Source organism: Amblyomma mixtum, chromosome 9 (assembly GCF_055824585.1).
Source record: "Amblyomma mixtum isolate Tamu chromosome 9, ASM5582458v1, whole genome shotgun sequence".
NCBI classification, from domain to species: domain Eukaryota; kingdom Metazoa; phylum Arthropoda; class Arachnida; order Ixodida; family Ixodidae; genus Amblyomma; species Amblyomma mixtum.
In genome coordinates this window covers 70957897-70974658 of record NC_143020.1, presented here as the reverse complement: position 1 = coordinate 70974658, position 16762 = coordinate 70957897, and the positions used below count along the sequence as shown (strand labels likewise).

The 16762-nt window shown below is 46.9% G+C and overlaps 2 protein-coding genes across 5 annotated transcripts in view; one reads left to right on the top strand and one right to left on the bottom strand.

Moving 5' to 3' along the window:
* Positions 1-1936: 1936 nt before the first annotated feature.
* LOC149329615 (uncharacterized) lies at positions 1937-6930 on the top strand. The gene is made up of 3 exons (XM_089558911.1): positions 1937-2334; positions 3243-3471; positions 5915-6930. Exons 1-3 carry the CDS (start codon positions 1937-1939, stop codon positions 6893-6895), a joined length of 1608 nt encoding a protein of 535 aa, XP_089415037.1. The 3' UTR covers positions 6896-6930.
* Positions 6931-7353: 423 nt separating this feature from the next.
* The window catches only part of Mical (Molecule interacting with CasL), a 72779-nt gene continuing 63370 nt past the window's right edge, over positions 7354-16762 (bottom strand). For all 4 annotated transcript variants that reach the window (XM_089560344.1, XM_089560347.1, XM_089560346.1 and 1 more), the window contains exons 23-25: positions 16675-16748; positions 15572-15686; positions 7354-14184 (exon numbers count right to left, since the gene is read on the bottom strand). In XM_089560344.1, coding sequence (XP_089416470.1) covers positions 14127-14184; positions 15572-15686; positions 16675-16748 — 247 coding nt within the window. In that variant the 3' untranslated portion in view covers positions 7354-14126. The remainder of the gene's footprint in view (positions 14185-15571; positions 15687-16674; positions 16749-16762) is intronic.

Sequence of the window (16762 nt, the reverse complement as noted above, 5' to 3'; positions counted from 1 at the left end):
GTTAATTCGATTTAATTAGGGAAATCGGCCACACAGGGCAATAAATCGCAGATTCTAAGAATGCTCGGAACGTGTAGATCGAGTTCCCGCGGCAAAAAGACGAGTTCAGGTTCCTCTTAAGTGCACTTTTAACGCTCCGCTTTTCACGTAGGGGGATCGAAAATGGTCGCCGCGCGAAAACAAATTGAATTTTTAGCTTTAAGGCACATGACGCAGCATGTTCAAGAAAGGTGCGGAAGTGTTTGAGATTGGCATTCGTGATCACCATTATAGCGGGCAATAATGATGGTCGATGTGCGCCAGAGAAGATTGGTTTATTGGGGTTTAAATCCCGAAGCAACTCAGGCTATGAGGGACGCCGTAGTGAAGGGCTCCGGATATTTCGGCCACCTGGGTTTCTTTAACGTGCACTGAAATCGTACAGCACACGGGCCTCTGGAATTTCTCCTCCAAAGAATTTCGGCCGCCCCGGCCGGGATCGAACCCGCGTCTTTCGGGTCAGCAGCCGAGTGCCCTAACCACTGAGCCACCGCGGCGGGGTCGCCAGAGAAGAGTTAACCTTGACAGGCCCAGCTTGAATCTGTACAAGCAGCTCAAGCTAGTCCTGTTAAAACCTGTACAGGGCAAGACGTTCACGCCAGACTTATTTAAACTTCTCTGTCTCGAGACGGCTTTAAGATATACCTGTATGCCCGCCAGGCAACTTCCATAGAGACCTATATATTCCATTATGCCCTTCGGGAAAAACCTATACGAACCTGTACATACCTACATGATACCTTTACCTATGTGGTTCCTATAGATAGCCGTATATTCCCTTATGATCCCATATAGGTTTTTCATTGAGATTCCAAAGACGCTGGAGCTGCCTGTTTCCCGTGAACGCGCATTTTTGCGGGAGTGTGTTATCTCTTTGCCTCGTCTCAACTGAAGTAGCCTGACAGGCAGAAGCTGGCATTCTGCAAAGTAGCTCGAAGCCACGGGATGTAATACCGGCTGTGGTGGCCGTATTTCTATTGGAGAGAAAATATAGAACAGGCCGTGTGCTGTGCTATGTCAGAGCACATTAAAGACCCCAGGGTGGTCAAAATTAATCCTGCCACTGAGGCGTTCTCTTAGTCCACGTGCCATTTCGTTTAACAGGAGAAAGTCTCTCGTGCAGCTATGTCGGAATGAATGAATGAATGAATGAATGAATGAATGAATGAATGAATGAATGAATGAATGAATGAATGAATGAATGAAACTGTTATTGAGATGTTTTGACCCGTGGGTGCAGTTCTGCGGTACAGGACCCCACTGGATTTCGCCGCTTTCCGTGCACTCCGTCCCAGTCTCCTTTGGCTCTCTGGCTCCGAGCTGGGCAGCATTTCTCTCCTTGTAGAGATCCATTTATTGCTTACACAAGACCATACCGTGTAGTATAGGTTGGGGGCTTACCACAGAATGGACATTTATTTTGGTGCATATAGTGAGCTGTATCTTGTACAAGAGGTGTAAATTAAAAGATAGTAGTTTGCAGTCTTACGGTAACCTCCTCTTCTTTGCGCTTAGTGTTTTTTGCGTTTGTAGTTATACTTTTCTACTTATTCTATAGTTATGTAGTATATTACCGGTTCATTGTTAGCCCTGCCCGCCTCCCCTCAACCGCCTCCAGAGGGGGCCCGACCTGCAAGTGCTTAGGCAGCGACGAGCGCGTCGTCATTACCGTAGAAGGATGCCTGAGCTGGAGTCCATACTATGGCTACATGCCCGATCTCCTCGGGGTTCTGTTTCGAGATTTGGACTACTATTCTCAATATTATTCCTGTAATGTAGTTTCTATACCGGTGCAAAAAAAAAAGAAAAAGGACAGATCTCCGTGACGCAGCGGCGAGACGAAGACGAAGAGCGCGCACAAACATCAATTAAGGGAGCTGGCAGAAGAGAACAACAAATGGCCCGCCGCGCGCCTTCGGAGGCGAGAATGTGCCCGGCCGTTCCGCCGCACATCAAGCCCATGGTCGCCTCGGCCACCGCCACCGTGATGTCTCGCAGGTGCCGGCCCTCGTCGCTCGAGGCCCTCGCCACAGACGTCATCGTGGCCCAGGTGCTGCCGGCGCTGGAAGGCGCCGTGCCGCCCGAGGGCGCCGACGCCCTGGCAGCGGCAGGAAAAAACCCGTTCGTCGCCTGCAAGCCGGCCATCATCGAGACGCTCATCGAGAAGATCCAGCGCAAGAGGGGGCACCTCAACCTGAGCTGTGTGCAGTTCGAGATCCTCTTCTGCCGCAGTGGAGTGAAGAAGCTCGACCTCTTCCTCACGTCCGAGTTCTTGGCGCGGAAAGACGCCCTAAGGTGACGCCAAGATTATTGCGTGGATCAGGCTTCAACCTACGTCGTATGTAGGGAATCTGCGCTTCAGCTTGTCACAGTGCTTTAACGCAGAGAGGGACGCCCTCAGGCGATGTCCTCATGAGCGTGTGGACGGCTTGTACTGTACACGTGCAGAAAGTGCAAATTTTATATAAGGTTAGGATAAGGCGCAGCAGGATCTCTTTACGCGGACACCTGAACATGCCGATAAATGAGGGATTAAGAAGAGAAAGAGCCGTAGTAGTGGAGGGCTCCGGATTAATCGTGAGCATCATATTTCGCCTCCATCGAAATATGGCCGCCGCGGCCAGGGTTCGGACGTTGGGCTGACTAGTCAAGCACGAAAGCCGCGGTGACGTGGTCCAAGTCTACCTGGGCTATGACCACAGATGGCATACTCTTGATATCGCACTCCTTTCCCAGCGGTTCGATTACGTCCCTCGAGGCTCAGATCCACCTACAGGCAGTGTTCTCTTATGGTTGCAGGTCACCACGAAAGTTTTCGTTAATGACTGCTACTACGTCGTTTACTCCAGAGAAGGCCTTTCACACAGCTATCTAAAATGTCTATAGGGAGTATTCACCGGCGTAACAGTGACCGCCATTTTGGTGTCTGTGGGGCACTGCGAAAGGCGTATCTAAAGGCATTATCACCTCCTGCTCCAGCCTGCACGGCTGGAGCTACGCGCTGGACAGCAAAATGGCGCCCGCGAGGTCACGTGAATACTCCCAATAGAGCTGAGCGACACTGCTTGTCACTCAGGCGGCTATGCGACATGCTGTTGAATGCAGTGGCATCCCAACAGTAGGTGCATCGGCTTGCCTCTACTATATCGCACCGTGGTTCAACATATCCATGCGCATGTATGCATTATGCGGTGACGGCGCAGGTTCCCGCGCATATTCCGGCGAATCGGAATGTTCGGCGCCGAGCTGACGGAGCTGTCGCTCGAGTTCTACCTGACGTGCAACAATGACGAGCTGAGCGCCATGCTGTGCTCGCTGCCCAACCTGCGACACTTCCTGGTCGCCTTCGAGAACCTCTCCGACCGTGTGCTCGAAGCCCTGGGCGAAAAGTGCCCTCAGCTGCAGAAGCTCACGCTCTGCGAGACGCCACAGGTTCGTTAAAGGCCTGTACATAAATAGACCCTTCACCCTTAGGGGGCAGTGTTTAAGCTGCATGCAGAGAGAGAAACGACACTAAGGGGGTAGTGCTTGAACTGCACGGAGAGAGTGCGGGAGCGCATATGTGTTGTGCCTCCCACGGCTATGTAAAATATGTCAGCGACCATCAACCTCTTAGTGAAATAGTCGAAGCTTTCCATCGTGTACTGCATGCCGACGTCAAAACACCTGCTCTTTGGGCTTTTGACAACACGTGCAGAAAGCACGCGCTACCGCTTCCACTGTGCTGATGCCAGGTGCACGGAGCAGTTCAGCGATCAAATGCCCATGCAGTGATTCTTGTCTATGCTGCTAGGGATGAAAAAAAAAAAAAATCAGCGCTCCTTGCTCTAGAACCTAAACATTCAAATATATTATGAAAGAATATACAAACAAAAATATTGTCAGAATATGTGCATTAACAAAATAAAGCACTGTGAAGCACCTCAGGTAAACAGTAAGTTAGGTTGCAAGACAGTTTTAATAAATTCTGCACTTTGGTGGTTGGGCAAACAGTTCCATGCAGTCAGCCGTAGTTCTAAGGTAAGAGAATAGAATAATTAGTACCGGCGAAGTATGGGGCGTCCGAGAAAGTGGATGACAACAATTTGTTTCATGAGTTGATATGATGGCTTGACATATAAACGGAGTTTGACAAAAAGCTTCCGATATATACGTGGTAGGCCTTGACTGCAGTTGTATGATTTTCCAAATCTTGGTTCATTTTCCCGCGTAAGTTGAAGGAAAGTTTTGAATGTGATTGCACACATTTCAAGAACTGAACTAGCTTCTCTGACGTCGTGTGATGCAGTTAGGCTTAGTTTTATTTATTCATTTACTGAGTGGGCATTTGGACAACACGAGTTAGACGAAACTTTAACCAATATGAAAGCTATAAAGCATCGCGAGGAACATGCGTCGTCATTATTCTCGGAATGGCGGCTTAACGAGACAGTATGTGTGGAAGAATAGAGTTGAACCTCGTTGTAACGAAGTTGAAGGGGCGTGACAATTACTTCATTATAGCCGTAGATTCGTTATAGCCCGTTTTTACCAAGCTTCCAAGAGGAATCGTCATTCCTTCGTAATATCCATTGTTTCGTTCTAAACCATATCGTTATGACGAGGTGCGACTCTAATGTCTCTGCCACCGGGGCTTGGTTTGAACATCCCGCGCTGGCGGCACATTTGTTATTGGCTCTTGCCATGGCACATCATAGTTGGCTAGAGCCTGCTGTTCCGGGTATTACGTATGCCTTCAGACGTTTGTTTGCGTGATGTAAAACACCAGTTTATACACGTTGGTCAAATAGCGGTCACATGTCTGACTCTCTTTTGAGAATTCATTTTACTCCTTCATGAGCACACGTGCGTTTAAACTCAAAGGTCGCTTTACTCTCTAAAAGGGGTAATTTGCTAACCGACGTCACAGCGGCTGCCATTTCGCTGGCTATAAAGCACTGCGAATGGCCGCGCGTGTTTAATGAGATTATCGCCTTTGGCTCCGACCAGCATCACTAAAGCTGCACCGTGGACAACAAAATGGCGCCGGTGACGTCACGTGAATAAAAGCGTTTTTATGGCACGTGCCATATGGCGCGGCGTCATTCTAATCTGTTGCATTTCACTATGCGATATTGCTATATCCGGGGTCAAGTTTCAATGTCCCAAAACGTGCTACGCTCAGAGACATGAGGCAGCAGCTTCATCGGGCGCAGCGGAGCACTGAAAACAAGAAAATGGGAGAAGGGGTCGCTTTCAGGTGCTCTTGACAGCTGCGTTGGTACACACCCTTTAGGCTGCGTATAAATGCCGGTTAGAGAATAAAAAAGGCCCACACCTTTTTTAGACTCACGAGCGGAGATTTTTACAGCACTCTTCTTTTCGAGTTCAAATAAATCTCGCTTTAATAAAACATGAAATTCCGAACTCTCATAAGCGCTTATTTGGGATGGAACAGCGCAAAACACCGGGACAAGAGACAGACGCTGTTTTCCGGTGTTTTGCGCTGTTCCATCACAAATGAGGAACCAACATGCGCATGCAAGCTGCTGTCCTGGTCTCATGAGCGTATAGTCGTCGGAGAATACTATTTTTTAGCAGAACTATAGAAGAGAGGAACATTCGGCCCAAGACGATTAGATGGGGCTAATGCTTTTTCCAATCTACTGAATGTTTTACCGAGGGCTGAAGCTCAAGGCGTGTCGTAAATATCAAAAACATTTTCATAAGTTTTCGTACCTTTCTGTGATTTAGCCAGCAGAATAAGCAAAATTCTACATGATCCATTCTTCCATCAATTCTGGGATACATAAAATTCGGTGACACACGTAGCACCGTCGACTGCGAAGGCTTGGGAACAGAGTGATTGCGTTGCAACAATTTCGCTGAGTCGCAGGTCACCGACGCCGGGCTGCGGGCTCTGATCGACGAGACGGGCACGAGAGGCTGCCGGCACCTGGTGTACATTTCCATAGAGGGTGCTCCAGTCGGCGTCACTGTCAAGAGCGTTGTCTACCTCCTGGAGAAACTTCCGCACCTAGAAGCCCTGCACCTGCCTAGCCTGGACAAGGCACTAGTTGTGCTCAATGAGATCAAGCCGCCCGACTTCAAGCTGGCCCTGCGAGAGTACAAGGATGTGAACGTGTTTACCGTGCAGACATCAGTGCGTCCCACCATGCGCGAGTTCCTGTCCAAGAGCATCGATTTATGTCCAAACCTGCAGGCCATCGACATCGAGGTCAAGACCTCGGACGACATCTCGCCCTTGAGGCTGCTCGCTGGCCTGACTGAGCTGTCCGTGCGGACAGCGGAGTCGACGTCCGAATGGTTCTTCTACACGCAGCTCGAACCCGTGCTCCAGGAGGCCGGCGCCCGGCTTGTCTTGCTCAAGCTAGCCATGCCGGACGTCGACCTGGCCGCAGTGGACAGCGCATGCCCAAACATCCGCACGCTGCAGCTGATCGCCATCAACATGTGCTGGAGGCGCAACGGAGTCAAGGTCAGGGATCAGCCTTTCTGCGAACTGGAGGCCCTATTCCTGGATCCAGAGAGCCCGCACTCGATGAAGCCCCGTGACCTGGGCCTCCTCTTCAACGAGTCCTACGGGCTCAAGGAACTCGTGCTCGGGTGCTGCGACAGCTTCGACGACATCTTCGTCATGGACGCGCTGCAGAAGGGGCTCTTCAGGAGCCTCACACGTTTGGAGCTGCACGGCCAGCGAAAAGTGGGTATCCTGGGCATTCAGCAGTTGGTGCTGCTCGACGAAGTGCTGGAGTCGCTCACGCTCAAGGACTGCACGGCACTTAGCGCGGACGACCTGGCGTTCCTCACCGGTTCGGCGTGTACACTCAACTTCCAGCTCAAGGTGCAGACATGACCTGTGCAGTCAGCGATGCAACCTTGAAGACTGCCACAGAATGAACAAATGGCAACTTGAGGACAGGGTGGGTTCGTTAGCAAAGGGGTACGTTGCCTTTCGTGGATTGGTAGTTGGCTTTGTTGTTGCCCGAAAGGACAATGTTCAGGTTGGGTGCAGCTGTTAGCTGGCTGGCCTGAGGGTAACTAGCGGGCTACTTGGAACTACTGCCATTTACATCCAGATCCCATGGGCAACAGCCATGCATCAACCTGTCTAGGTACTACAGTTTAAAGGACCGGGCCTGCAAAAACGTATGAAGTGTCGCGGTTGCAAGATTGGACAATGACTCTTCGATAGACTTGGACGTGTCTTGCGTTTTTGCCAGAGCTCGTTTTTTTTTTTGCTAGGAAAAGACACGCGGAATGGTACTTCACGCAGTCATTATAAACACAGGGAGAGAGACAGACAGGTTTCGTTTTTTTTTTGCTTCTCGTTTTTATTCAAACGTGAATAAAGGTGTTTACAGGAAAGTCAATAGCTCTAAGCCCCTCGGCCTTAATTACAAGAACATTTCTGCTGCTGACACTTTCTAAAAAATGAAAGCCACGTCACAGCAAATACGCCAGCACAGCCGTTATAGGTCTATACCCCACACGCAAAAAAAGTTCTACAACAGAGAAGGGTCAGAAAACATCGGCCAGCTGTGGTGCAGGCTCTATGACGAGCTATAACTGTTCCAGCAAAATATATTTCTCAAAAAACAAGCGCAGCTCAGAAAGCTTCACATGACGAGCTGGAAGCTGCCATCTGCACGTAACTATAAGCTGCCAGCCGCAAAAAAAAACTTTTTTTCCCCACTCAGGCTTTCCAAGCACACGCTCACACACACACATACACGAACTTTGTGCAAATGGGCAGATTTTGTATTATACTAAATGTGTTTGCTAGCTTTGATAGACACCCTACTAACCTAGCCACGCCGGTGTGTGCAGGCAGTTAACAAGGGCTCCTACAGGTAGACAGGGGCATTCTGTAAGCTCTGGAGACTAACGCCAGAGCTCATGACAGCACCTACTGTATGTAGCCTTGCTGAGGGTGACGCATTGGCTTTGCAAAAGAGGTCACCTTATACTTTATACAACCTATAGTGAGAAGCGCGCGCACACGCAACAGTTGGCCTTTGATCAAGGCTTTGATGCCACTCACAAAGTTCAAGCTAGCTGGCAGCTTCGCTGCAGGCAACGGCCACCTACATATACCGTCTATATGTACAAGGTCCTATAACACACTCTCGTAGATTATGTAAGCGCTGCAAGCATCTGCGGCAGCTTTTTTTTTTACTTTCGCTTGACACCTCAATCGCTTCATACCGTCTGCGTTGCGAGCGGGATGTCTGTACGAACTAACGCCTCGCGGCGCGGCGGAAAATCTTCGCTGTTTACAACTCACGTGTGTCATAAGCGAGGCGAAGCCATGGTGCTTAATGAAGCGCACATACGCGTTAATGGCGACATGGCGACACGAACGCAACTATGACGGCATCGGTCCTTGAAATTGCCCTCCTCACCATTCATCTCGCGGAAAGGTATTCACGCCCTCCGCTAGAGGGCACAATGTCACCCAACATGGCGCCCCACCGATTTATTCACTCCCACTTGGACGCCATCCTTCGCAAAAAAGAGCACATGCTTTAATGATTGCGCAAGTGGAACTTACACTGGGCCCACAGTACCGAACTTCTAAGCCTAACTGCCGCGATATGCATTTACGTTTCAACGACGATGTAACACACCCCTTGCTATGTGCTCGACATGCATGGCTAATAAAAGCGTATGTACTTCCTAAAATCTAATGTCTGCGCAGTCGCGATTTTAAACGGAGCTTTACTGCCACTGTGACACGGAGGGAATAGTAAGCTGGCTGTATGCCCTTGTTCGCACAACCAAAACTACGCGTTAGGCCTAACACCATCACAGACGAAAGCGTGCACCGACAGCGATGTTACAACCGACAAATAATTAGGATGACACATTTGTTCTTCCATTCTTTCGCGTTTAGTCCAGTTCTGTCAAACTGGTGGTGCTGTTGTATGCCAGAGCAAAGAAAATAAAGAAAAAAAGACATTCACAAGCACAACGTTGGCGTTGATGCGACGTCATCGATACCACACATTGAAGCACGCTGCGTCATTTTATACTAACGACCAGTCCACGCACAACACAGTGAGGCCAAGAGCTGCCACAAATGAATGTACACCATAGCTGTACGCAAAAGGCACCGAGGGTATAGACTAAAAGCATTTCAAGTCCTTGCAACACCAATGCAGAACACACGTCAATATAAACAGCACAAACGACAAACATATAAAAAAAAGGCCTGCAAAAGCTGCTTGTTTGCCTACAGTCAAAAATGCCCGTACAGGAAAACGTTAATAAGAACTAATCTGTACAAAAGAAGTTGCCAACCCTCACAGGCCTTGCACACACAAAAGAATACACTCCCACCATAGACAAGGGCACTGGTCCTTTGTTGAATTAACAGTGTCTAAAGTGCAGATTGCAGCAGCCACGGATGCTGTGAAGACCGGGAAACCGACGTGGGTGGTTATGGATTACGTGTCTCAATCCTACCATGTTTACTGAACTCCCTTCTTGTTCTGAACAAATCATGAAGCTTGCTAGTTTCATGTTAACATGTGCGATATCGAGAAACATAGGACAGCAGACATACTGTTCAACTGGTAGCTGAATAACCATTGTACAAAGGAACGCAAACAGATAAATGGCAGCTCATAAAAGGTTCTAACTTCACAACTGCGACTGCTAAGCACATGTGTAAAATGCACTTAGAGCTCAGTGCAATTACTCCATCACTCAAAACAAATCTGCCGAGCTCAAGGAAGTTAACAGCCTCCAACATTTGCGACATTCCATTGCCCCAGACCCTCGATTGCAAAGGCATTTCATTAGTGAACATTGGCACAGCAATCCCGATTCTCTCCTTTGGAGCCTGTTCTGCGACACTGGCAAAATGTCCTGACTGCACCAGAACGCAGTAAACCTGCATTAAATTGGCCCACCTGGATCCTGATAATTACTTCACAGGAGGGTGTTAAGGTAGAGTGCGTTCTCTGATCGCTTACTGAAAACAGCAGCCCAAAGGTGTCAGTCATAAATGTGCAGATGGTACATAACAGGACCTAACCATGCAACATGCCTTGCTTAACCACCTCACTTGTTCACAAACCAAACCAAACTACTGGATAGACAGCTTAACCACCTCATTTATCCACAAACCAAACTACTGGATAGGCAAAAAATATGGCAAAGTGTTCCACTGTCTCTCATTCATCATTAAAAAAAAAATGTCTGAGGCAAGAAGAGAAGGACCTGTAGCGATCCCGTTCATTGATGACAGGCGACAACGCTGATAGTTCTAAGTGAAAAAAGACCTCCCAACTACATGTGCAATATTCCTACAATACATTGTGAAGTCACTTATGATGACAGGCTTAAAAGACAGTAGCATTAAAGGATGTAACTGCACTCAAATAAATCGTAAAGGCGCACGACACGAAGGCAACCTATGCCGCGAAGGTGGCATTACATAAACTCCTTGTTACAGTGAAAGCCAGGACCGATTACGGTTGCTGAAAGTTTTGTGCTCATCCACCGTCAAGCTTTGTGCAGAGCTCAGTGTGTGACCTTACACATCTGCCAGTGTTTGCAGAGACTACACTCCCACAGCGTTACATTCCTGCAGTTGGAATATCCTGTAGCCCTCCATTCTTCTCCCATACTGCTCATAATGTAAACCATGGCTCTCAATGCACATTTTTTGCCTGCCAAGATTTCAACTACACCCCGTCTTTGAGTTAATACATTGGTGTCACTAGTGATGGTCAAGCAAAAAAGTCACTCACCCTTTTATCTAAACAGAAACAACAGCTGTCTGGATATGTCGGGTTAAGGGCTAAAACTCAGCCAGCTGTAACAAAAACAATCTTTCGCCTCATTAGTACAGCATCACCAAAAACGAGTCAAACATACCATGAAGGTCCCCAGAAAGTCCTGTAGCAGTGACCTGATGCTCGCATCCTACTGACCAGGCAAATGAGAAAAACTGAGTGATTTGCAATGGTGACAAGCAGTGACTCTTCCTTATTCCTGTTAAAGAAAGCCTGAACAACCTTACGTTCAGGTCGCAGTTCTTTTGTCTCCAAGTCTCTCTATCTACGTTCAGCACTGGAAATCTTAAACCTCAAAGCGGCTCATGGCAAATTCCCAATTCTATTCACACTTCATTAATTTCTCGGACTGCTCGCCAACATGCTCACCCCTTATTTTACACAACCGGTGAGAGAAGTGTTTTCAGGGCAAGAACAAAAACAACTTTGGCACAGCAAAACTCACTAAAGATGGTGGACGAAAAAAAAAAACCTGCTACATTTTAATGTGACAAAGGTACGAGACTTATGAGCGTCATAGATACGAGCCTAGGTATGAGGTATGCCAGGGTGGTAGGTCTGGATAAATTTCGTTCATCTGTGGGTCATTAGCCTGCCCTGAAATTTCAGTAGACGAGTGCTTTCGCATTCTGCTTTCCTTGAAACGTGGTTGCCACAGTTGAAACTGAACCCATAATTTCGTGCTTAGCAAAATTCTTTAACACAATCAGAAACCCGTAACATAAGCAATTTAAAGGAATACAGGCAATCGCTGGTAGAGGCATTTCAAGGTCCCTTCAATGTATAGCAAAGCCTTGACGTAATAAACCACTTTACTACAGTGCCCGGTATACATTAAAAAACAAGAGCACAGCAGTAACTCACTACATTAACTTCAGAACAAAACCATCCTGTCAGCAATCTTACTCCAGTCCCATTACATTTCACTACTTAGAGACAAAAATTTGCATGGAATTTGACATCTCTCAACACGTGGAGGCATAAACAAGCAAATTCATTTGCTATATGCATTTGCTATTTCAACATGTACCAATATGGGTAACATGCAGCCTTGCACTTCAAGACTCCAGGTTCCATCCTGTACCACCTTCAATGTAATGAAAAATGGGCACAAAGAAAGAGAACCGGAAGGGCCGAAAAGGAAAACTGGTTAAGGCACGGATAAAATTTTTGTGGTGCCATCACTAAAGGTTTAAATGAATTTTGAAATGCTGTGGAAGCATTCTGTGCAAAATTAAAGGGAGGAAATATTACACAGACATCAGCAAAGCCTGATGGCAAGATACAAAAATAGCGCACATCGCTGGTAGCGAAGGGTCACACTGAAACCACACAAGTGAGCTTCTCAGATCTGCAGCACTGAAACTTTTCACTGTAAGCAGACAGTGAAATGGTGCATCAAATGTGGCGGACCTGGTTCGATACCTGTCAATTTGCTGTTATCTACCATGTCTATACTTCGTGATGAAAACCTAAACAGAGCAAGGCTGATTTTTTCACCCCATCTTCAACCTAAAACACACCCTTCTATTCTCTCTCTCAGAATACCGTGCTATGCCCTTCACCAGTGCCTGGAAGACGGCTCTACCGTTCCATCGGTATTAAATGTCCTGGTTTCATTCTAGTCTTCACACACATGTGACACCAAAATTTCTGACTTCATGCTTGGGGACCGATACGCTACAAAGCCAAGAACATAATTACACCGAAGATTAAATCCCTCCATCCCAGCGAGATTTCATTATAAAAGCAAACAAGTAAGCAAGCAAGCAATTTTTCAAAATATATTCCATTTTCTTCACCCTTGTCAACAGCAGTGGTGACAAATTATGGCAGGTGCCAAGCTCAGCAAAGCCTCGCAGACATTACGTGAGCACAGGACTCACGTACCTTTTTTTTTTTTCACATACACAAAAGAAAACTGAGCTAAAAATTGAACATGACATGTTCAATCATGGCATGAAAACGGTATGTGGCCATCAGTGACCAAAAAGGTGCCACAAGCATTTTGTTTTGTCTCACAATGTTTGTGAGACATCGTCATCATACATTGTTGCCATACGCCATCAGAAGGAATAATCTCAAGCACAAACACCTGCTGTACACACTTCTGAGGAGTAGCAAAGCGCTGCCCATAGTTTCCAATGCATGCCAAGCATTTGAGTATCTTACGGCTCTCGCATGACGAAAAGTGTTCGACACACTCACGGAAAATAAAAGTTTGTGCTGCCAAATGCCACCTTTAGTCTCGCTAAAATTGTGCAGCATCATGGGAGGTGAAAATGGAGCAGTGGAGTGGAGCGGTGCGGTGGAGCGGAGCGGGGCAATGGAGTGAGGTGGTGGAGCAGGACAGAGTCTCCAAGAGAGGCAGTGGAGTGCAGCGTTGCAGCGGTTATGAGAAAAGGAGAAACGCAGTAACTAACTCACGGCGGACACATAAACAATGCCCTGAGAGAAGCAACGAAGAAGGGAGCTGGTGCAAATGGCAATAGGCAATTAGGGGTCCAATTGCAAAACTCGATGCACACATGTACAGTGCACAATGACTGGCTACCAATCTGGATGTCGTAAGACTGGCAACTATGATAGCGTAAGCCCATGGGTAAGAGGCCATCCTGAAGCATTTCTGAGAGAGAACAGCTTTCCAAACTTAGCACGCACTCAATGTACGCCAGTTCTAGCTCCAACACTGCGAGGCGGTAACGCGACAAAATGAAGCGCATGTTGGCATTTGATCACTCACAAAAGGTCGTTCATCACTGGCAAAAAGATTCAAACAAGATAAAAAAGAAAGCGCTAGCTGTCACATAAACAGTATCATGTTCAATACTCTGCAGTGGACCACTAACAGGGGCAGTGACTGCTAAAACTTGCTCCAGCACACTAGCTGCACCACCAGTGAGCTATCAGCGGACCAACAGCTTTTCTGCAACGACGAGCGCATTGGAAGTGCTTCCAAACACTGCTGTTGAGATGCAAGCAGTGCTTTTTGAACCGAACCGAACCCTGCTTGTTCGAACAGCAGAAAGCTGGTGACCGGTTTGCTGGCGTCTTGGCGACAAGTTGCTGGCACATCTGCAGATAGCAGATGCTGCCTCCTCTTTGGGTGAGTAGCTGAGGCTAGCAGCCGAGAGAGTGAGCAAGGGGCAAGAGTGGCAACAACGCAGCTGGGGCCGGACTGGAGGGTGGCAAGCCTGGGACGACGACTTGACGAAACGGGGGCTTGTTCCTTGGGCAGCGCGTCAGTGGCGCCATTGACGTAGTTCCTAAGTGAGACCGCTCTCAAGTGGCACCCTGGGTCAGGATGCGGGCGGCAAGCTCCTTCTCCTCCGTCTCCTCCCTGAGGGTGAGCGAACAAGCGCGTCAAGAAGGTCCACAAGTTCGGAACTGGTTTGGTTTATTGGTTTTTTGGGGTTTAACCTCCCGAAGCAACTCGGGCTATGAGGGACGCCGTAGTGAAGGGCTCCGGAAATTTCGACCACCTGGGGTTCTTCAACGCACACTGACATCGCACAGCACACGGGCCTCCAGAATTTCGCCTTTATCAAAATTCGGCCACCGCGGCCGGGATCGATCCCGCGTCTTTCGGGTCAGCAGCCGAGCGCCGTAACCACTGAGCCACCGCGGTGGGCTACAAGTTCGAAACTAAATCACTCAAACAGAGCATAAGTCTGCCTATGGGCCTTTTATTTTAGCCTTTTCAGTTTACTTTTATCTTTATCAGTTCCAACAAGGTGCAGTTTTCTTATCAAGCTTCCTGACCACACTTGCAAAAGCCACGTTACATTCATGTTGTCTGGGATGCTATGACATCTGGCACCTAGAAGAGTCACGGTTACAGCTTTTCGTTGATTTCACCACTGCCTTCTCGGCTCATCAAGAGCTTCACAAAAACAGTCGTTTTCAGTGCCGTCATCTACGTGTGAAATTCCTGTAGCTTGTGCAATTTTTCAGCAACGTAATACTAGCAGATATAACATGATGTGCACATTGGAAGCTAGGAAGCAGTCATCACTACCGCTTTGCACAAAATAAAAGAAGTCAGCGCAACACAGTGCTTGTTTCTTGGAACTTATTTCTGTTAAAATTTTGGGTTAGGGTCACATAAAAAAAACAAATAGGTACCACAAGGGAACAAGAAAAAAAACGTAAAATTGAATACCGTATTCCTACAAGAAAAAGACAAGCATTAATATGAGGGGTATCTTGCATGGCCATGACTGCGCAGTGCAACATATTTCTTGGTTTATCGTCCCACCAAATGAAGTACTTCCAACAGCTGGATTGGTTTTCAAATGTCTTCTATTTACCACATCATCGCTGTGTTATTCCAGCTGTTTTTCTTCACAGCACCACAGAAACTCATTAAACAATCACTATAACGATGTACCATAGCACAGATCCAGCGGTGTGACATAGCTTCCAATTTATTTTCACACAACCAACTTTGAGTTTCGGACAACTGGGAGCTGATTGTTAACAGAGACAGAAAGAGAAAAAAAGAAAGGACATCACTGATTTAATTGTTGCATGCTGAGCCATTCCATACGACAAATGATCAATTGCTGTGTACACAAAAGTGCACCAGAGAACAAGACAGCTAAAACGATGTAGCTTCTACTACTGTAGTCTAACTGTAACCATGCAGAACTGTTCACAAGGCTTTGAAAGAGGCAGTTTCAAATGCAAGCTAGCATCTACACCAATGATGTTGCGAGGTTTCATACCGTATCCTCAGCTGGTCCATCTGAGCCACCAGCCGATCTCGCTTCTCCACAATCTCCAGCATCTCGTTGAGGATTTCTCGCTCTTTCTCGATGTCACGTGGAGACTTCTGCGAATCTGCCAGCCCCAGGAACAAAGTGTGCAAAGGATGAGGAGGATGCATAGTGGCCTATACATTGCATCTTCATTCTAAATGACACAGTCAAACACCACAGGTGTCTACAGAGGTGGTGCAAAGAACCAATACCCAACAATTTAGGCGGGTTATTAAAGCTGCCTCTAAACCAGCCAATTCAGTATTTTTTCAGACAAAACACAGACTTTACCACTAAACAGCAGGAAAGCTTGACAAGTTGCAAACAAGCACATATTACTATTCAAAATGCCTACCCGTTCACTGTAACACCTATCAACATCTATCAGATCATAATACTAGTATAGTGAAAGAAAAGATGTTCAGCTTTCTGGAAAAGATAGTTATGCTATCGATTAAGCTAAATGCAAACCAAACTGAATGAAAGAACAAAAACAGTACATGAAGCACAGTTATGACAAGAAAATCTGTAGGTTGTGTGAATGAACCATAGCATAAACATAGCCACAAAATTTAACAATATGCATTTAAGAAATGAAACAAGGTTAAAGCACAAGATCACAGATCAAAACTACAGACCAATGAATATTAAATGTCTTCTGTTTCTTTCTTTTTGCTTGCTAGGAACAAGTCTTACAGAAATATTAAGATAGACCTCCAATGAGCCCGGTAATAAAAAAAAAAGACAAAAAAAAGAAGCTTATACTTTTTTCTTTTTTACCAAAACAAATAGATTAATCCCAGCTTCCTTCTATAGTCTAGCTAGAAGTCAATAACTTTATGCAGTATGCAGGCATAAACCTAAACAAATCACTTTCTGCCCCACTTTGATGCAGAAAGTCAGAATAAAATTTTATTTTGTGACCAAAAGCACAATGACAACCACCAAAAGCATTTGCGAAAAAAAAAATATAAATTATTGTGAACTGGGTAAGATTCACCACAAGAGAAATGCCCCGAGAAGCAATTAACAAAGAAAACCTAGCAGGCACGGGCAAAGCGAACACTCACCGTCAATGGCCATGCGTTCTCGCATCTCCTGCTGCAGCTTTGACTGCTGATCTTCCAGCTCCAGATCCTTGACCCTGTGCACAGAGTA